This window comes from Macaca mulatta, chromosome X, assembly GCF_049350105.2.
Source record: "Macaca mulatta isolate MMU2019108-1 chromosome X, T2T-MMU8v2.0, whole genome shotgun sequence".
Classification (NCBI taxonomy): Eukaryota; Metazoa; Chordata; class Mammalia; order Primates; family Cercopithecidae; genus Macaca; species Macaca mulatta.
Window position 1 is genome coordinate 125,461,284 of NC_133426.1, and position 22,106 is coordinate 125,483,389.

The 22,106-nt window shown below is 41.2% G+C and overlaps 1 protein-coding gene across 2 annotated transcripts in view; it reads left to right on the forward strand.

The window, feature by feature from the left end:
* LONRF3 (LON peptidase N-terminal domain and ring finger 3) overlaps nucleotides 1-22,106 on the forward strand; it is a 51,009-nt gene that overhangs the window by 21,757 nt on the left and 7,146 nt on the right. The window contains exons 7-11 of one of the 2 annotated variants that reach the window (XM_077989515.1): nucleotides 12,254-12,368; nucleotides 15,244-15,365; nucleotides 17,954-18,112; nucleotides 19,172-19,334; nucleotides 20,343-20,492. In XM_077989515.1, the coding sequence (XP_077845641.1) occupies nucleotides 12,254-12,368; nucleotides 15,244-15,365; nucleotides 17,954-18,112; nucleotides 19,172-19,334; nucleotides 20,343-20,492 (709 nt within the window). Of the gene's footprint in view, nucleotides 1-12,253; nucleotides 12,369-15,243; nucleotides 15,913-17,201; nucleotides 17,572-17,953; nucleotides 18,113-19,171; nucleotides 19,335-20,342; nucleotides 20,493-22,106 lie in introns of those variants that run through there. The other variant, XM_077989516.1, reaches the window with a different exon arrangement.

Consider the following 22,106-nt stretch of genomic DNA (forward strand, 5'->3'; position numbering starts at 1 on the left):
TCAGGAGACTCACCTAACACATAAAGACTCACATAAACTTGAAGTAAAGGGGTGGGAAAAGGCGTTTCATGCAAATGAACACCCAAAGTGAGCAGGAGTAGCTAGTTTTATATCCAACAAAACAATTTTTTTTTTTCTTTGAGACAGAGTCTCCTTCTGAGACCCAGGCTGGAGTGCAATGGTGTGATCTCGGCTCACTGCAACCTTTGCCACCCAGGTTCAAGTGATTCTCCTGCCTCAGCCTCCTGAGTAGCTGAGATTACAGGCATGCACCACCACGCCTGGCTGATTTTTGTATTTTTAGTACAGACCAGGTTTCACCATGTTGGTCAGGCTGGTCTTGAACTCCTGACATCATGATCCACCTGCCTTGGCCTCCCAAAGTGCTGGGATTACAGGCGTGAGTCACTGCATCCAGCCCAAAACAAACTGTAAAGCCACAGCAGTTAAAAGAGACAAAAAGGGACAGTATATAATTGTAAAAGGCTTTGTCCAACAGGAAAATATCACAATCCTAAACATATATGCACTTAACACTGGAAGTCCCAAATTTATAAAACAATTCATAATAGACCTAAGAAATGAGATAGACAGCAACACAATAATAGTGGGGGACTTCAATGCTCCACTAACAGCACTAGACAGGTCATCAAGACAGAAAGTCAACAAAGAAGCAATGGATTTAAACTATGCCTTGGAACAAATGGACTTAACAGATACATACAAAACATTTTATCCAACAACTGCAGAATACACATTCTATTCAACAGTGTATGAAACTTTCTCCAAGATAGACTATATGATAGACCATAAAATGAGCCTTAATAAATTTAAGAAAATTAAAATGATATCAAGTACTCTCTGAGACCACAGTGGAATAAAACTGTGCAAATACATGGAAATTAAACAACTTGCTCCTGAATGAGCATTGGGTCAAAAACAAAATCAAAATGGAAATTTAAAAAATTCTTCAAACTGAATGACAATAATGACACAACCTATCAAAACCTCTGGAATACAGAAAAGGCAGTGCTAAGAGGATAGTTCATAGCCCTAAGCACCTACATCAAAGTCTGAAAGAGCACAAACAGACAATCTAAGGTCACACCTCAAAGAACTAGAGAAACAAGAACAAACCAAACTCAAACCCAGCAGAAGAAAGGAAATAACCAAGATCAGAGCAGAACTAAATTAAATTGATACAACAACAATACCAAAGATAAATGAGACAAAAAGCCTGTTCTTTGAAAAGATAAGTAAAATTGATAGACCATTAGCAAGATTCACCAAGGAAAGAAGAGAGAAAATTCAAATAACCTCACTTAGAAATGAAACAGGAGATACTACAACGACACCACTGAAATACAAAAGATTAGTGAAGGCTACTATGAACACTTTTATGCACATAAACTAGAAAACCTAGAAGAGAATGATAAATTCCTGGAAAAATACAACCCTCCTAGCTTAAATCAAGAAGGATGAGATACCCTGAATAGACCAGTAACAAGCAGCAAGGTTGAAATGGTAACTTAAAAATTGCTAGCAAAAAAAAAAAGTCCAGGACCAGACGGATTAACAGCAGAATTCTACCAGACATTCAAAGAAGAATTGGTAACAATCTTTTTGACACTATTCCACAAGATAGAGAAGGAACCCTCCCTAATTCATTCTATGAAGCCAGTATCACCCTAATACCAAAACCAGGAAAGGACAACCAAAAAAAGAAAACCACAGACTGATATCCTTGATGAACTCAGATGCTAAAATCCTTAACAAAATACTAGCTAACCAAATCCAACAACATATTAAAAAGATAATCTGGGCTGGGTGCAGTGGCTCACGCCTGTAATCCCAGCTCTTTGGGCCAAGGTGGGTGGATCACAAGGTCAGGAGAGCAAGATCATCCTGGCCAACAAGGTGAAACCTGGTCTCTACTAAAAATACAAAAAAAGTTAGCTGGGCGTGGTGGCGGGCATCTGTAGTCCCAGGTAGTAGAAGGGCTGAGGCAGGAGAATGGCGTGAACCTGGGAGGTGGAACTTGCAGTGAACTGAGATCACACCACTGCACTCCAGCCTGGGCGACAGTATGAGACTTCATCTCAAAAAAAAAAAAAAAAAAAAAAAAGATAATCCACCATGATCAAGTGGGTTTCATACCAGGAATGCAGGGATGGTTTAACATGCAAGTCAGTAAATGTGATAAACCACATAAACAGAAATCAAAACAAAAATCACATGATCATCTCAATAGATGCAGAAAAAGCCTTCAACAAAATCTAGCATCCCTTTATGATTAAAACTCTCAGCAAAATCAGCATACAAGGGACATACCTTAATGTAATAAAAGTCATCTGTGATAGACCCACAACCAACATAATACTGAACGGCAAAAAGTTGAAAGCATTCCCTCTGAGAACTGGAACAAGACAAGGATGCCCACTCTCACCACTCTTTTTCAACAGAGTACTGAAAGTCCTAGCCAGAGCAATCAGACAAGAGAAAGAAATAAAGGGATCCAAGTCAGTAAAGAGGAAGTCAAACTGTCACTGTTTGCCGATGATATGATTGTTTACCTTGAAAACCCTAAGGACTCCTCTAGAAAGCTCCTAGAACTGATAAAAGAATTCAGTAAAGTTTCTGGATACAAGATTAATGTACACAAATCAGGAGCTCTTCTATACACCAACAGCGACCAAGCAGAGAGTCAAATCAAGCATCCCCTTTACAATAGCTGTAAAAAATAAAATACTTACCTAACCATGGAGTCGAAAGACCTCTACAGGAAAACTACAAAACACAAGCCAGGCACAGTGGCTCATGCGTGTAATCCCAGCACTTTGGGAGGCCGAGGCGGGTGGATCATGAGGTCAGGAGATTGAGACCATCCTGGCTAACATGATGAAACCCCATCTCTACTAAAAATACAAAAAATTAGCTGGGCCTGGTGGCGGGTGCCTGTAGTCCCAGCTACTTGGGAGGCTGATGCAGGAGAATGGCGTGAACCCGGGAGGCGGAGTTTGCAGTGAGCAGAGATTGCACCACTGCACTCCAGCCCAGGCGACAGGGATACTGCGTCAAAAAAACAAAGCAAAACAAAAAAAACTACAAAACACTGCCGAAAGAAATCAGAGATGACACAAACAAATGGAAACACATCCCATGCTCATGGGTAGAATCAATATTGTGAAATCGACCATGCTGCCAAAAGCAATCTACAAATTCAATGCAATCCCTATCAGAATACCACCATCATTCTTCATAGAATTAGAAGAAAACAATTCTGAAATTCATATGGAACCAAAAAAGAGCTTGCATAGCCAAAGCAAGACTAAGCAAAAAGAACAAATCTGGAGGCATCACACTATCTGATTTCAAACTATACTATAAGGCCATAGTCACCAAAACAGCATGGTACTGTTGTAAAAATAGGCACATAGACCAATGGAACAAAATAGAGAACCCAGAAATAAACCCAAATACTTACAGCCAACTGATCTTCAACAAAGCAAACAAAAGCACAAAGTGGGGAAAGGACACCCTTTTCAACAAATGGTGCTGGGATAATTGGCTAGCCACATGTAGGAGAATGAAACTGGATCCTCATCTCTTTATACAAAATCAACTCAAGATGGATTAAGGACTTAAGCCTAAGACCTGAAACTATAAAAACTCCAGAAGATAACATTGGAAAAACCCTTCCAGACATTGGCTTAGGCAAGGATTTCATGACCAAGAACCAAAAAGCAAATGCAATGAAAACAAAGATAAATAGCTGGGACCTAATTAAACTAAAGAGCTTTTGCACAGCAAAAGGAACAGTCAGCAGAGTAAACAGACAACCCACAGAGTGGGAGAAAATCTTCAGAATCTATACATCTGACAAAGGACTAATATCCAGAATCTACAACAAACTTAGTAAGAAAAAAACAATCCCATCAAAAAGTGGGCTAATGATATGAATAGACAGTTCTCAAAAGAAGATACACAAATGGCCAACAAACATAAAAAAATGCTCAGCATCACTAATGAGCAGGGAAATGTAAATCAAAACCACATTGAGATACCACCTTGCTCCTGCAAGAATGACCATAATAAAAAACTCAAAAAACAGTAGATGTTGGCGTGGATGTGGTGAGCAGAGAACACTTCCATACTGCTAGTGGGAATGTAAACTAGTACAGCCACTATGGAAAACAGTGTGGAGATTGCTTAAAGAACTAAAAGTAGAACTGCCATTTGACGCAGCAATCCCACTGGGTATCTACCCAGAGAAAAATAAACCATTATTCAAAAAAGATACTTGCACATGCATGTTTATGGCAACACAATTCACAATTGCAAAATCGTGGAACCAACCCAAATGCTCATCAATCAACGAGTGGATAAAGAAACTCTGGTATATATATACAATGAAATACTATGCAGCCATAAAGAGGAATAAATTAACAGCATTTGCAGTGACCTGGATGAGATTGGAGATTATTCTAAGTGATGTAACTCAGGAATGGAAAACAAAACATTGTATGTTCTCACTGATATGTGGGAGCTAAGCTATAAGGATGCAAAGGCATAAGAATGATACAATGGACTTTGGGGACTTGGGAGGAAAAGTGGGAGGAGGGTGAGGGATAAAAGACTACAAACATGGTGCGGTGTATACTGCTCGGGTGATGGCACACCAAAATCTCAGAAATCACCACTAAAGAACTTACTCATGTAACCAGATACCTCTGGTACCCCAATAACTTACGGAAAAATAATTTCTTTTTTTATTTTAAGATGATCGACCCAAGAGAAAATATAACAAAAAGTCTTTTTATTTAATTTTTAAAAATTAAGTTAAATTAATTTTGGTTTTGAGACAGTCTCACTTTGTCACCCGGGCTGGAGTGCAGTGGTGTGATTTCATCTCACTGCGTCCTCCACCTCCCGGTTCAGGCAATTCAGCCTCCTGCCTGGCAAATTTTTGTATTTTTAGTAGAAATGAGGTTTCACCGTGTTGGTCAGGCTGGTCCTGAACTCCTAACTCAGGTGATCCACCCACCCTGGCCTTCCAAAGTGCTGGGATTACAGGCGTGAACCACTGTGCCTGGCCCTAAAAAAGTATTTTCATACACTACATGGTGGGATCCAGCCAGCAGAAACTGCTCAGATATGTGCCCTTTAATGGGCACATATGCTTCTCATATTGATCACCTGCATTTGTATTCTGAATGACTGTTGTCGGATGACTAAAAATGAGTAACATAGCCATTACCTGAAATGTGGACCTTCTTTCTCTTAAAAAAAAATTTTGGATGCCAGATTTGCTCATAAGCTTTGGCAGACCTACTCAGCAGGTGGAATATTGAAGCACTCAAAGCAAGCCTCACATGATGTCAGGAGTTGGTGTGGGTGGAGTGGGCTAGGGTGGGAGGGGCTAAATGAGCAGGTTTCTTTCACTACTTCCCTCACTCCCTCACGATAGAATGGCAGGTGGGTTCTGGCAAAGCCAAAGTAGAAGATAGAGAAATCCTACTTCCAGGCAGAGCAATGGGCTCCTGTAGGTAATACCGTTGTGACTCTAAGCCCATGATGTGAGCTGTGGAGTAGATTGACTTAGCCTGCTCAGGGACCAGGTCTTTGTTGTGCGTATCCTTAACACTCCCCCCAACATCCAGGGGACAAGAAATCAAACATACAGACTCATCCTGTTTGTGTTTTCTCTGAAAACTAAGAATCCTGAGGTGTAAGTTCTTTTGTTCCTCTGCTTTCTCCCTTTCATCTTGTTTGTCCTTGAACTCAACAGGGGGCTTTGAAGGAGGTCTCCCAATTTGGTCCAAGAAATAAACACCAAGAGGATAAGACCCCCTTCTAGTTGGCTCACTCGAAATTTAAAAGCCACCATTTCTCTTATCCTGCCCCTCCGTTCTAAGTGAGACTTCAAAACAAAACAAAGCAAAACAAAACAAAAACCCTCTGTGCCTGGAGTAGCCATTGCATAAGCTGCTAAGTTATAGCTGGCCTCTCGCTGCTTGATGGTGATAAGAAACCTACTAAATCTAGAAAGAACTCTGGATTTTGAGGTTCTGAAAACTGCAGCCATCGGTCAGAAGCATGTAGTTCCCTTTCCAACAGGGTTTGTCTGTAAGTTAGACATCGGATGTGGACAGAGGCTATTTCATACACATGCTTCAGCTTGAATTATGTTAGCATTGAAAAAGCTTTTGATTCCACCTCTGCAGTATTTTTCTTCTCTTTCTTGGTGTTAGGAATATGATTGGTTCTCTTGTTACCCTCATGTGTGCTTGTGGGAGAGTGTCTGGGAGTAAAGATAGTCTGAAACAATCTGTGGAGGTCATGAAATTAGACATTTGTACTATTTGTGCAAGATTTTAGTATGAAATCCAGTTTCGTGGAGCTGCATTTGTAGAAAAACAAGTTAGAGTGTGAATTTGTATACACAGATTCTAGAGAGAAAATTAGGAGGAGCAGGTTGTAAGTTCTACAGGGAAAAGGGTGGAAAGAGTGAGTGGAACAATAATCCGAGGTGTGTAAGTGAGGACCATTCCAATCTCCAAGTCTCCCTTGCTGAACTGGGAGAGCTCTGTTGAGGGAAGTTACCCACTAACTTCAACCCTTCAGAACTCTGCCCCTCAATCCTTAGTGGTCGCAAGTGCTCCTTTGATATTTGCCTCGTGTGGATACCTTAGCTGTTGGGGGCCACCTCTGGGGCTGCTGTGGAGCAGAACTTTTGGGGTGACAAGGACATTTTGAGATATGCAGTAAGAATGTTTGATATTTGAACCAGTTATCTAATGGCCCAGTAACCTCTTTGTCAATTCTAACAAGAAGCTTTATATTTAACCTAGTTTTAGCTACTCAAGTAGCTGGGTGTTAAGGATCCTGTCAGTTCACTCTCATTCAATCTCTCTCTCTCTCTCTCTCTCTCTCTCTCTCTCTCTCTCTCTCTCTCTCTCTCTCTCTCATACACACACACACTGTCACTCTCTCTTCCTCCCTCTTTCCCTATTTCTCCCTCTCCTTCTCCCCTCCCTCCTTTCCTCTGCTCTCATTTGATAGCAAAAGAACACAATACAAGGATGTAACTGGTGGGAAAAGATAGCTATTTCCAGACAAGCCAAACATTTTATCCGGGCTGACATCAAACTGAAAGCATTTATTATTGCTATTGTTTACTCCATCACGTAACAATGTAAAATGTTTTTTGTGTGAAAATCTGGCTCTGCTCTGATTTATAAATATCTCTTGGACGTGTTTTCTGAAATCGTTACCTAAAGTGGTAAATAAAAAGAATTCTAATCAAGTTCTCTCTCTCTCCGTCTGTCTCTCTCTTTCTCAGAAGGAGGGACAGAGGAGAGAGGGAGGGAGAAAAGTGTGCATATGAGTGTGTGCATCTACATGTAGACGGATGACGTCTATTTGGATGCAGAAATACATGCACATAGTTGCTGTCACATCATAGAGTGAGGAAGAAGGATGGGCTTGGGAGTCAGATCTGACCTCACATCCCAAAGCCCTGCTACTTACCAGCTAGCTGTGTGATCTTAAGCAAGTTATTTTAACCTGTCTGGGTTTAAATTTTCTCAATAGTATAATGAAGCTAATCATAATTACCACCTCTTAGTATACAAAGTTCAGTATTGACACACCAAGAAATATAGCCAGAGAAATAGATTCCATCTGTTCCAGTCATTTTAGTCAGGCCGTGCAGAGCAGCAGAGTAGCCCTAAATATAGAAATGAATTGAGTATTGAAAAGTGTAATGTATTCTAAGCATCTGAACCTTGAACTATTTCAAAGCAATAATTATGCAGCATCTGTGGCCGCATTTGTGTTTGCTACTACTCAGTCAGGGGCATTTTAATCACAGCTTTTGCTAAGAGATTGCTGTGTCCTTTTGTGTGTGTTTTATTCATCTGTTCACTAAATGTCAGTATTTATTGCAATTAATTAGCCAGCTATATCTTCGTTATTTTAGATAGATTGCATTAGGTTACATTCTTAAATGAATAATAGGCCCAATTGGGAAATTCTCAGGAAAAACAGTTTTGCATATTAGTTGTAGATACAGATTCATCAATCATCATCATTAGTACCATCGAATAATATAAGGCATTCAGATTCACAGGACTAAGTTACCAAGGAAATGAGATATTTTGGTTTGGCTGCTCTGATAATTAGATCACAGCAGTGGTTCCAAATCACACTTTTGAAAAATATTTTAAATTGTGAAATACACACAGTGGAAAAGTGCATAAAATATAAATATGTTCTCTTAACAAAATATTGTAGAGAAGATACTTATGTAACCCCTCTCAGTTCAAGAAGTAAAACATTGCCAGGACCCAAGAAGCTGCCCATATGCCTCTTCCCAATCATAGAGGATACCCCTAGGGAGGTAGGTATCCTCCCTACCCCAACCACTATCTTGACTTTTATCCTGTTTCTCTTTATAGCTTTACTACCCGTATATGCATATCTAGGTGATGCAATCTAGTTTTGCCTACGTAAAAGCTTTGCATAAACTGAATTATCCAGAATTTATTCTTTCAATCTGGCTTGTGTTACTCAGTATTAGGATTTATCCATGTTATTGCATGTAGGTGAAGTTTGTTCATTTTCATTATTGTATAATATTCCATTGTATGAATCCACCAGTTCTCTTATGGATGGATGTTTGGGTTGCATCTAGTTAGGGGATATCATGGGCAACATTGCTATAAACATTGTTTACATCTGCTGGTGCATATAAGTGTTTGTTCATTTTCTGTTGGCTTCCTTCTCTTTTTCTTATTGACTTCTAGGGGCTCTATGTATGCTCTAGATACAAGTTCTTTGCTAGTCGTTATGTGTTGCAGATACTTTCTCCTACTCTGGCTTGCCTTTTTGCCCTCTTAATGACATTTTTGATGAACTTAAAAGCGTTTCCTCTTCTTTTTTATTTTGAGATGGAGTCTCACTTTGTCGTCCAGGCTGGAGTGCAGTGGTGCAATCTCGGCCCACTGCAACCTCCACCTCCTGGGTTCAAGCGATTCTCCTGTCTCAGCCTCCCCCGTAGCTAGGATCACAGGCACGCGCCACCACAGTCTGTGGGGTTTTGCCATGTTGGCCAGGCTGGTCTTGAACTCCTGACCCCAGATGATCCGCCCACCTCGGCCTCACAGTGCTGGGATTACAGGTGTGAGCCACTGCACTCAGCCAAAAGCGCTTCATTTTAATACAGTCAAAATTATCCATCTTTTCATTTATAGGCAGGGTTTGTGTCATAATTCATTTTTTTACCTTCAGGTCATAAAGATATTCTCCTCTTTTATCTTTATTTTCTTTTATTTGACTAATTTATTTAAGACATGGGGTGTCAAACTCCTTGTCTCAGGCGATCCTCTTACCTCAGCACCCCCCAACAAGTAGCTGGGATTAGAGGTGCCAGCCACTGTGCCTGGCTATTTCATCTTCTGAATGTTTTATTGTTTTGCTTTTCACATTTATTTTTACAGCCCACATGGAATTGGTTTTTGCGAATGATATGAGAGATGATCCAATTTCATTTCCCCCTATAGATAGCCAACTCTCCTAATACCATTTATTGAGAAGGCTATTTATGTACTGAAAATCTTTCCCCCATCTGCTTTGAAGTGACACATTTGTCATAAATCAAGAATCCACATCTGGATCTGTTTCTGGGCTTCCTATTCTATTCCCTGAGTCTGTTTGTCCTTGTGCTAGTCATATACGGTTTTAATCACCACAGCTTTATATGTTCTGTTATCTGGTAGAGTGAGTCCTCCCACATCATTGCTCTTCAGATGTATCTTGGCCCTTTGCTTTTCCTTATAAAGTTTAGAAATCAACTTGTCAAGTTCTACAAAAATAAACAAATGAAATAACCCATTGAGGTTTTTTATTGGGACTTAGCTGTTTACTTTCTTTCAATGAGGAGTTTGTAGCTTTTTCCAAAAGAGGTCTCCTATAACTGTTGTTAGATTTCTTCCTGGACACTTGATTTTTAAAAGTAGTTGTAAATGTTATCTTTAAGATGATAACATTTCTAATGTCTATTGCTGGTATATAGAAGTATAATTGTATGTGTGTGTGTGTATTTATCTAGTAACTTTGTTAATTCTATTCTTATTCTAATAATCATTTGTAGATTCTTTTAGATTTTTCTAAGTTCACCATATCATTTGTGAATAATGACAGATTTGATTTTTTCCTTTCCAGTTCTCATATTTTGTTCTTGCCTTAGTGCACGGAGACCTCCATAGTAAATAGTTTTTTTAAAAAAATAACTTTGCTTTTTGGCCAATTGGATAACTAAAATTTATTAATTTTAATTAATTTGTTAAACAAATTAACTACTTTTTAAACAGAATCAAAAAATTCAAAAAGTACCAAAAAGATGAATATATGAAAAGTCTCTCTCCTACTCCAGACCTCCATTGGCTTGTTAAAAATATCCCATTTTTTCTAGTCCCCTTGACGTGCTGAATCTGGAACTTTAGCCAGTGGAGCTTCACGATGTATGTTTTTTGTTTTTTTTTTTTTTTTTTTTGCTCCACACGTAACTGATATTTGAAGACCAATACAGAAAGTTTGCCTATGCAGAGATTAATGGGATTTGTGTAACACAGTGATCCTCAACCTTGGCTGTACATTAAAATCACCAGGAGGCTTTAAAAAAAGTCTTGATGCCTGTCCTGTACACTGGGTCTACTGATCTGAATCTCTGTAAATGCTGTAGTGGGCATCTAGAGTTTCCATAAGCTCCCCAGGTGATTTGGGGAGGCAGGAAGGAGGGCTTACAAAGGGGCGAGAGGAAACATTTGGGAGTGATGGGTATGTTTCCTATCTTGATCGTGGCGATGGTTTCATAAGTGTGTACATATGTCAGAACTTATCAAATTGTACACTTTAAGTCTGTTCCATTTATTATATATCAATTTTGCACCAATAAAGCAGTTTAAAGATAAAGCTGTCCAGGTGATTCTGATGCACAGCAATGGTTGAGAATTATCCTTGTAATAGAAAAGGCACATGACTGGAAGTGGAAGTTGGATAGACTCTCATCTGTCAACAGTTGGCTGTGCACACTTAGACAAGTAACTTCCACCTTTCTGGACCTCAGGTTCATTCTAGTTAGTGGGTTCAATTTCTTCACAAGTACTTTTCAGCTGGCATGTTGATTCTTCTACTCAGCCTGGCAGTGCTGGCCAGGCTGCTGGTGCACCTCCTGGCCACACGAGGGAGCCGTACAGCTGGCAGCCTCTGACTTTCCACTGAACACTCTTGTGAGGTGAAAATAGGCTGGTCAGGCAGGGAGGGGTCTTTCCATTCTTCCTGTGCTTCTCCTCTTGGTGAATGCAAGCCCCACTCCTCAACGGTCATCTTCAACTACCCTCACTCACTGATCTCGCTGCAGGTGAGCCTTTTTTTAAGCAAAGCAAATCCATGAATTTCTGAAGGTACAGAACAGCTTTATAAAAGGATTCCCACATTGCTTTGAAAATATCCTACTCTCCCCAAGCAATTAAAATAGTACCAAATTGAAGTATATGTATGTATACATATGTATGTACACATGTAAATGTATGTATATGTGTATATGCATCAATATAGATCCATATCTGGTCTATATCAGTAAGCACACTAACAATACTATTCTCCCCCTATGAAAATTATCTATCTATATAAAAGGCAGTTATGTTTGTTAGAGGTACAGTTTTGATATCCTTCAGGCATTGACATTGCTTAGACGAAAAGAGGAATCAAGGTTAGCAAACAAAGTTTTTTTCCATGGTAATATGATGTAAAGTGCTTAAGTGGGTAAATGTGTAAGAGAGAGAGAGTGTGTGTGTCTGCGTGTCTGTGTGTGTCTGTGTGTGTTTACATATACTCAGGTGAACAGGTTGGCTAATATTTTCAGAATAGAATTTTATCCAGACACTGTGCATTAATCTCTATTTTTCTTGGACCAGACAGGGCAAAAAATCTGAATTCCCCAGAAGAGATAGACTAGAATTGATGTTACAAAATGATCTAGCTATGCCCTAAACTTTAATAAATGTATTTTAATCCAGCTCAAAAACGAAAGGCAAATGTTTATCTGAAGTGCAACAATAGCGACTTTTAAAAAAGAACTCCTCCCCCACCCTAAAATAGTCTAAATAATGCTTTAAAACCTTAGCTTTGAGTTGCTCTTTTATTTTTGGTCTTACTGAAGTTTTCTTCCATTTTGATTCCTAAATTTCAGATTATTCTATGAGCCAGTCACAACACCTTGTGGGCATACTTTTTGCTTAAAATGCCTAGAAAGATGCCTAGATCACAACGCCAAGTGTCCATTGTGCAAAGACGGTCTTTCACAGGTAAATCAATATTTCTTTGTTTGGTTTAAATCAGTATTTCTTTCTTGTTAGGTTTAGCTTATTTGGAATTGGGCACTAAGACAGTGTTCAACTGGACCCCAAGCCACTGCACTGTGGTAGGGCACATTACTCCCTCAAACCATCTATTTCTCCTGTCTTCTTTTTTTTTTTTTAGATGGAGTCTCCACTCTGTCACCCAGGCTGGAGTGCAGTGGCGCGATCTCGGGTCACTGCAACCTCCACCTCCTGGGTTCCAGCAATTCTCCTGCCTCAGCCTCCCAAGGAGCTGGGATTACAGGCACATGCCACCACGCTCAGCTAATTTTTTTTTTTTTGAAACAGAGTCTTGCTCTGTCACCCAGGCTGGAGTGCAGTGGCGCAATCTTCGCTCACTGCAAACTCCCCCTCCCGGGTTCACGCCATTCTCCTGCCTCAGTCTCCCAAGTAACTGGGACTACAGGCGCCTGCCACCATGCCTGGCTAATTTTTTTGTATTTTTAGTGGAGATGGGGTTTCACCGTGTTAGCCAGGCTGGTCTCGATCTCCTGACCTCGTGATCCGCCTGCCTCGGCCTCCCAAAGTACTGGGATTACAGACGTGAGCCACCGCGCCTGGTCTAAGTTTTGTATTTTTAGTAGAAATGGGGTTTCACCATATTGGTCAGGCTGGTCTCGAACTCCTGACTTCAGGTGATCCACCCACCTCAGTCTCCCAAAGTACTGGGATTACAGGCGTGAGCCACCGTGCCCAGCCTATTTCTCCTGTCTTATAGCCACTGTTCCCATCTCCATAAAGTCCTTCAGGAAAATGAGGCAACATGCAGTTTTTTATGTGGTGTAAGTAGGGAAATCAATTTGTGTTGGAAACAAAAGTGTTAAATAGATGATAAACTTGGATCCTGGTTCTGATCTCATCATGGCACCTGATATACTGTGATCTTGAGTAAATCTTTTGTCCCCTCTAGGATTGGACTAGGTAAGCCCTGATGTTCCCTTATCATCAATGTTTATTCTGTGGCTTGAAGATAACAGCTCCAAAGGCCCCAGGAGAACCTCACAGAACTTCAGAGTGATCCTTGTCCAACCCCTCAGGAGCCACTGTACCTGGAAGCCCTAGAGCTTTTGCAGTAAGCCAATTTAGCAGACAGCAGCCCTTTAGGACTTCCAGGTTCTCTAAAACTAATCACACAGACTCCCACCTTTGTTTTTCAAGTGAACCTGAAGGAATTTCCTATAGAAAAAGAAGACCTGAGAATCCATCTTGTTTTCCCTCCCTCAGGGACTTATGTGCCACATTTTATGATTGGTGTTAATATTCCTTGACCCCTGTCATTCCTGAGGAGAGGTTGGAGATGCAAGGCTATCTCTAGGTGACTACAGGTCAAGAGAAGTCACATGTTGAGCTTTACCATCACCCCAGTATTTAAATTAAGGGAATAGAGTGAAATAATCATCGCTGGTAGCCCTCAGGGTATGTGTTGGGATTGGGATGAGGGCCAATGTCATACCTTTCCCTAGATAAAAGTTGTAGGATTTGCAGGCCTGATTGTAGGTGAGAAGTCCATAATCCTTATACTTAAATAATACATCTGTGTTGTTGTAACACTGGAAAATTCAGATTAAGTGGAAAGAAGAAAAATCTACCCATATGCTCAGTACCTAGAGAAAATCACTGTTAGTTAACATTTTAGTATGTGCCTTTTCTGGCTTTTTGTTTTAGCATCAGCAGAGGAGTCACCTACTTTTTGGACCGACTACCTCCTCAATCACTGCTTATCCCCCAAAACTGGGACTGGGAAGTGCAGTTGATTTTCCCATAGCCAGGCAATGGCAGTGACAGTGGCAGATAAGGCATCCTGGAGACAGATGCTATACGGTTCAGGACTTGGGGTCTAGAAGATATTCTCATCTATCTCTGTGTATTCACATAGGGTCACACTTGCACTATTTTACATAGGATTAAATATTCCAATCATGTTCACTGCAGAATAGAGACACAGCCCATACTGAGAAAGGAACAAAATTGTTTGAAGCCAACAGTTTTATACTCAGGCGCTCTCCTTGCTGGGACTGTAGGGGTAGTTTCCATAGCAAGCAATTCTCCGCAGATGTTTTAACATCAGTTGTTTGATTCACACCGTTAAATACCCACTACTTAAACATCCCTGGGTGTGCATCGGTCAGAGGTGTTTGGGAGAAGAGTAACAGTGACAATTGAGCCTGAGTCCAGTTCTTGAAATCATGACTTTTAATCTCAATGATACCTAGATGGTATATTAGAAAGGCAAATAGACAAATCAATATTTAGCTGTTTGTGTTTTTTAAAACTAAAATTAAAAGAGAAAAAATAGGTAGATTTGGCAATATCCAGAAGCCCAAGCATTGGGTTAGGCTGGGAGTGGGACAGGGCAGGAAAGGATCAGTGATTGAAAAATGCTTTTTAGTTCCCTGAACCTTTTGGCCACTAACTTTGAGCATATCCCAGATGGAGACCATTTCTGTGTGCTTGTAAACACGATCAACAGGAAATGGAAAGGGAAGGATTCCCCCCACACCACTTTTTGGACAAGAACATGATCTTGATTTTAGTATTTCAGGAAAATTGTGAGAGTTTTAAAACTTCAATGCAGGTTTTACCCCCTTGTTAAAATATTTTTATTCTAATTATAAAGATAATCAATTGCATGTGTGGTTTTTTAAATGAAACTAACATCCAGAAAATACATATATTATGATGGTATCATCTGCTGATTTGTGGGTCCAGACTACTCCAATATGTGGGTCATGTGACTTGTCCAGTGATTACATCAGAAGTGTTTTGCTGATGACTGCGTATTACCTAACTGCATATTATCTAATTGCCTCCCCCCATATAGTGCTTGGCATCAAGAAAATACAGCAAAAATGTAATAATGGAGGAGCTCATAGCTAAATTCCTTCCAGAAGAACTGAAGGAACGAAGGAAGCTTTACGAAGAGGAAATGGAAGAACTTTCTAAGTATGTATATGCATATTTCTGTTTTGTTTCCCTCATACCAGCTCATGAGAGCTGAATGTGCACATTAGTTCCCAGCTTCCGACTTAGTGATGTCCTGCCAGCTGCTTGAAATTGGCTATGGTGAGAGTATTTACACCATGGAAATTGGCAAGTGCTACAAACCAGGGCTTCCCCTGCACCCAGAGAGCCAGTTGTTAAACATACCAGCATACCACTGAAGAAGCATAAGCGAAACCAGTGATGAGGGTACACCCTGCCCCCAGTAACAGGGTATTTGTTGGCGAGAGTAAATTGGAGTAGCTTAATCAGGGGAACTTAACGAAATGGCCAAAAGATTGTTTTCAGATACATAAGGAGTTGCTATGAAGTTAAGAACTTTGGTGTCAACCAGAACCAGGCTTAAGACCCAGTTCTACCTCAAAGTGAGTCTACTTCACAACCCTAGGCAGGTCACTTAACCTTTCTGGGCCTTAGTTTCCTTATCTGTAGCTTGAGAATAATTTAATAATTTGAGTTCTTACTTCATGGACTTATTTTTTGAGATTGAGCCTCACTCTGTCACCCAGGCTGGAGTGCAGTGGTGTGATCTTGGCTCACTGCAACCTCCGCCTTCTGGGTTCAAGCGATTCTCCTGCCTCAGCCACCCAAGTAGCTGAGATTACAGGCATGCACCACCATGCCCAGCTAATTTTTGTATTTTTTAATGGAGACAGGGCTTCACCATGTTGGACAGGCTGGTCTTGAACTCCTGACCTCAAATGATCCTCCCACTTGGATCTCCCAAAGTGCTAGGATTACAGGCGTGAGCCACCATGCCTGGCCACCTCATGAACTTCTTATGAAAACCAAATGACCTTGTGCATAGTAAGCACTTAATTAATGGTAATAATACTAATACTTGTTAAGTGCTTTCTCTGCCGTGCATAGGTAATGTGAAAGGTGAAGGGGAGGGTCAGAGGTGTCAGTGAGGCTCTCAGCCCTCCGCCTAGCTGTGAGAACAGCTCCCTTCGCAGAAAAAGCAGGAGGCAATCACTAATTTCTGCCTGTCTTGCTTCTGCCCTCCCCTCCCCCGATCCGCAGTAGAATCCTAACAGCATTCCAGAGGCAAGGTTCCTGACAGCAAAAATGGTTCTGGTTTCATGCCCACTGTGTAGAGAACATTCGTAAACTCTGCCAGTGACTTGTTTGAATGCACTCCTCACTTTGAATATGTTTTTCTCAGAAACTAGAAATCATTTTTTTTCTCACTAATTTACATTGGAACTACTCAGGGGATCTTTATCTTTATTTCTGATCTGTAAATTAGCATTGAGCCTCTTGAGCCCTCATCTCAAATCTCATTTAAGGTCTTATTAACAAATACTGAGATGTATTAGGACTTTCTATGTAAATGAATCCTAAACTTGATCCTTTTGAGATTTGGGCAGTTGGTCTTGTATTTCTTGATAGGTTTAGGTTCAGATGTTCCTGTGTTGAATTTACTAGACAAATAAGAAGACAAGGATCCCAGAGGAGCTGGCTCTGTTTTGGTTCCCCAACAGGTTGTGTGTGTGACTCTCTGGGAGTAGTTATTGAAAGGCAGGGCCGGGCATGGTGGCTCATGCCTGTAATCGTAGTACTTTGGGAGGCAGAGGCGGGTGGATTGCTTGAGGTCAGGAGTTCAATACCAGCCTGGCCAACATGGTGAAACCCCGTCTCTAATAAAATTACAAAAATTAGCCAGGCGTGGTGCCATGCACCTGTAATCCCAGCTACTCGGGAGGCTGAGGCAAGAGAATTGCTGGAACCCAGGAGGCAGAGGTTGCTGTGAGCCAAGATTGCACCATTGCACTCCAGCCTGGGTGACAGAGTAAGATTATGCTAAAAAAAAAAAAAAAAAAAAAAAGGAGAAGAAGAAAGAGAAAGGCAGACCCTTGGGTTCCAATTCCAGAGCTAATGCATCAGTATCTCTGGTAATGTGGTGTCCAAGTCATCTTGATTTAAGAGCCCCTGGTGATTCTGATGCAAAGAAGCATTTGAGCATCACTGGGCTGGATTACTCTTGCCTATCTCTTGGTCCTTCCTCCTTTCAGCTGTGCCTACTTTGCAGATTCTTTGGGGTCCTTGCAAATTTGAGATGCCCTAGGGACCTTACATAGAATTTCCCACCACCCTTCTGGAGAGCTGAGTCCACTTATATCATCAGCAGCCTTCCCCATGCAGCCTGAAAAACACCTGAAGAGATTGTTTTGAGTAGAGAGCGTGAAAGAAAGAAAGACAAAATATGAGTTATAGCTGTCACCCACAATATTAAGGTGCTAGAGAACTTTTTCAGCCAAATTAAAATGTGTAGAATGCCAATTTTAATTTCTTAGACCTTAGGCTAACCTCTGCATCGGATAATGGAACTCAGCCCACACTATCAATTGCATTTCAATATTTTTCTATTAGCCATCAAAACTTGATGTATCTTTGGCAAGTGACACCGTCAAAAAACAAACTGGTGTCTCTTTGCCTTCCCCCAGGGGTATCACATGCTAACATTTGACCAGCATTTTTGTGTTCTGTCCGATTGCTTTGAGATCCCTGTCATTTGCTCTCTCTGACAGCCTTAATAAGAATGTGCCTATTTTCGTGTGTACTATGGCCTATCCCACCGTTCCTTGTCCCCTGCACATCTTTGAGCCTTGTTACCGCCTGATGATTCGTAGATGCATTGAGACAGGCACGAGACAGTTTGGCATGTGCCTTGGAGATCCTGTCAAAGGGTAAGTAAGGAGCCATGCGAGCAAAAAGAGGTTGTGTAATGAGGGATTTCTCTTTTACTTTGGGGTACTCCTAGGAGATGGGGAGGCCTAGCTCATGAGGTTAGCCAACTGAAGAATATAAGCATTTGTGAGGATCATGGTCCCTTTGGTGGTTAGTTTACCATGTGAGAGGCTGTCTATTTAAAGAACTCTAGAATTAATATTTGGTTAAACAAGTGGTATATGTTATAAAACTTATAAGAATGTGGGCCTTGGAGTCAAACTGCCTGTGTTCATTATCTAGTTGCAACCTTGGAGCAAGTTTGAGTTTGAGCAAGCTATTTAACCTCTCTGTATCCCAGTTTCCTTATCTGTAAAGTGGGTACAATAATAGTACCTACCTCGTTGGGTTTGCTGGGAAGATTGGTGAGTTAATAATGTACATAAAATGCTGAGCACAGTTCCTGGCTTCCTTAGTCCATTTTGTGCTACTGTAACAGAATGCCACAGACTAATAATTTATGAACAATCGAAATTTATTTCTCATGGTTCTGGAGGCTGGGAAGTCCAAGATCAATGTGCTGGCATCTGGCAAGGGCCTTCTTCCTTTGTCATAACATAGTGGAAGGGCATAGCAGAAGGGCAACAGAGAGAGAGAAAGAAGGGGGTCAAACTTGCCCTTTTGTATTAATAACAACCCTACTCTACTTTCACCATATCAGCATTAATGCACTCATGAGGGTGGAGGCCTAATCACCTCTTAAATGTCCCACCTCTTAATAATACTACAATAGCAATTAAATTTCAAAATGGATTGTAGAGACAAACATTCAAACCATAGCACTGGCACGGCACATAGTATGTGCTCAATAAATGGTAGCAGTTACACAAACACATTATGATTTGTTTTTCTTCACACAGGCCCTGCCTGTTGTATACTTGAAACTATAACCCAGGGACAGGAAAATAGGCAGAAGTCCCTTAAGCCACAGCATGGGGTTACAGAAATGGCTGGGTGCCAGGCCAGGGAAACAGAACTCATCAAGGATCTATTCTCTCGACTCCATTCTCAATAAACAGGTTTGCAGAATATGGCTGCATCCTAGAGATCAGAAATGTTCAATTCTTTGCCGATGGCCGCTCAGTGGTTGACAGCATAGGAAAGAGGCGCTTCAGGGTGCTCCATCAGAGCCAGCGGGATGGCTACAACACAGCCGACATTGAATACATTGAAGACCAAAAGGTGAGGGTGGCCAGTGCCAAGAATCCCAAAGCCAGGCTATCCTCGTAACTTGGTACACAAAGATAATTGCGAAAGGATTTCTCAGAACCCTTGAGGGCCTTGGGGTTTCACACCAAATTGCTGCAGCAGCATTGAATGCTGCTGGATTGCTATCCAGTTGCAGTACGGCAGTGAGGGCACCTATTGTCCTGGTTCTGCTTAGCTACTGAGTTGCATTCATGTGTAAGAAATGCTATCCTAGATCAACCCTGGGGCTCATTCAGCTTGGGAGTTAAGTCTTTGTCAAAGATACCAAGGAATAGATCTGGGGTGGGTCTATATATATGTATATATTTTATCCATCGATTTATGTATATTTTAAACTTTTTTCTTTTGAGACAATTATAGATCCACACATGCATTTGTATTTTAAAGTACGTAACCTGGCTAAGAGCCCTTCCCAATAATCCATCATCCCATAAGGCAGAAAGATGACACATCTAGTTAATCCTTGGTTTTCTGAGCTAATGGGTGCAAGAAGAGGTAAATAATCCTGTGTTCATTTATATTTACATTTGTTACATGGTAGATTAATAAATATCTGATGACTAAGTAAATGTGTTTGACCAAGATAGTTACATGCTAAGACTGACATACTCCTGTGTGTTTTCCAGCTAGCAATGGGAAAACAGATGTAAAAATGAAAAGGGCAAAGGCATGGACCAGCATAACCTGATTTAACCACATGCCTCCACTCAGGCTGGTTTGAATCTCTGGTTTTCTGCATGTTTTGCTGTTTCAGCTAATCTACCAGCTGAGCCCTTCTCCTTCCTCCATGCTCAGCAGTATCTACACACTGTCCAGCACTTCACTAAGGGGAATTTCACATCAAGCACAGGAGAAAGCTGGATGGGTGAGCCTTCCCATAAAAAGGCAGAATGGATGCTCAAAGCGAGTCAGGTGTCAAAAGTGACTCCGGGAATGATGGAGAGGGTATAGAATGTTTCACTTCCACTTTGATACTTTCAGGTTCAGGGAGAGGATTGTGCTGAGCTCATGGGATTACATAACTGTGTCTATCAGCAAGCGTCATTGTGGTTTCATTCACTCAAATCATCCCTAAAGAATCGGATACTCAATCACTTTGGTCCCATGCCGGAGAAAGACGCTGATCCTCAGGTATAGAAAAATGTCTACTTTAAACGGGTTGCCCCACTAGAAGAGAGTGCCTAGTGTTTGTGATTAGATGGGTATGTGGTTGCCATTCAGCACATTGAATACAGAGAGGAAGATGGATTTAATTTGGTGTTGTTTGGCTGCATAGTGTCATGAGTAAGACCAAAAAGATCCCAAGTTAGAATTGGGGGTAACTAAAGTAAAGCAGTAGGAACTTGGATTCAAGGAAGGTTTTGAGAACTAAGTAAGATAAGAGAATGGGAACATAGATATCACCAACAGAAGAACCTTCCATGGGAGTCCAGATTCACACCATGGTAATGTTAGGGTGACAAGATACGTGCAAAGGCCAGGACTAAAGAGAAAGGTATCCTGGGAGCTGAGACCAAAAGCTGCTGCTTTTAGGTAACTTCATAACCCTCTCCTTCATTGCTTTGGGAACTAGGGGATAGGGCCAGCTACCCTTATAAGATTACAACTGCAAGACCACAGAAACTTTTCATGCCTCGGTCTATCTATGCTTTGCCCTGCAAGTCTAGACCCTTGCTATTGTCCTCACCAGGGCTGAACAGCTCCTGAGAAAACTGACCCCATCGTTAAATACTGTTGGTTGAGTTATACTAGAAAGTAGTTTGTTAGGTTCTACTGATCAGTATTCTTCCTGGGGGATAGGCCTATTTGCAAGATCAAACTGCAGATCAGAAGCTCTCTAGGAGAGTGGAGATGGTTTTCACTAAGCTTTGCTTGCCTGGTATAAATCAGGGAGTACTTTCTTTCTAGGATAAGGCTGGAGATATCCTAACCACATACTTCCTCATCACCATCTTCTTCTATGCTCCGAGCTAGCTCTCCTACATCAACACTCACAGAACTTCCTTGATTCTTTACTTATGCTCATCCTCAACTCTGTCACAAAAGAAATATCTAAATATGCATATTCTGACCAAAAGTCTGGTCCTTCTTACCTTTCTAGCAGTATAACCTTGGGAAGATCCCTTTCCCCTTCTCAACTTTTGTCCCATCTCTGACATGAGGAGGGGTCTAAAACCGCCTCTTCCTCTTGCATTCTGAGGTTCTTAAGACACCAGTCTGTTCCCTAACGAGCTGAAACGTCTTGCTTTCCTCAGACCACAAAAGTGGCTCCTTCCCCACCCATGCAAAGGCATCATGAGTCTTCAAGGGAGAAAGGCCAGTTAGTGCTTCCTGTGACCCAGCTCCTGGCTCTGGGCCACGGTGAGTCAGGACTGCAGCATATACTTCTGAGCAAACTCACGATCAAGCTTAATGTTCCCCTTCACCTTCCGGGAAGCGTTCTCCCTTAGGCAAAAGATATAGATCAGCAATGGTAACGGGAAAACACAGATGCTACAGTGTGATTCATAAAGGCTAATGACAGAGAAAGTTGAAATCTTGGCTTTCACTTCCTTTTTTCTTAGTTCTGTTATTATGTTGCTTTGGCAGCAGCAGCACCAGCAAAAAAGAAAAACCCAAACCCATCCCAGTTTGCTCCAGTCAATGCTGCAGCCCCAGTGGTCCCACAAATAAGAATGTTCTGTCAGGAGGATGTTTCTTAGAAACTGCCACAAGTGTTAATACCAGCTTAAATATCTTTGTTGG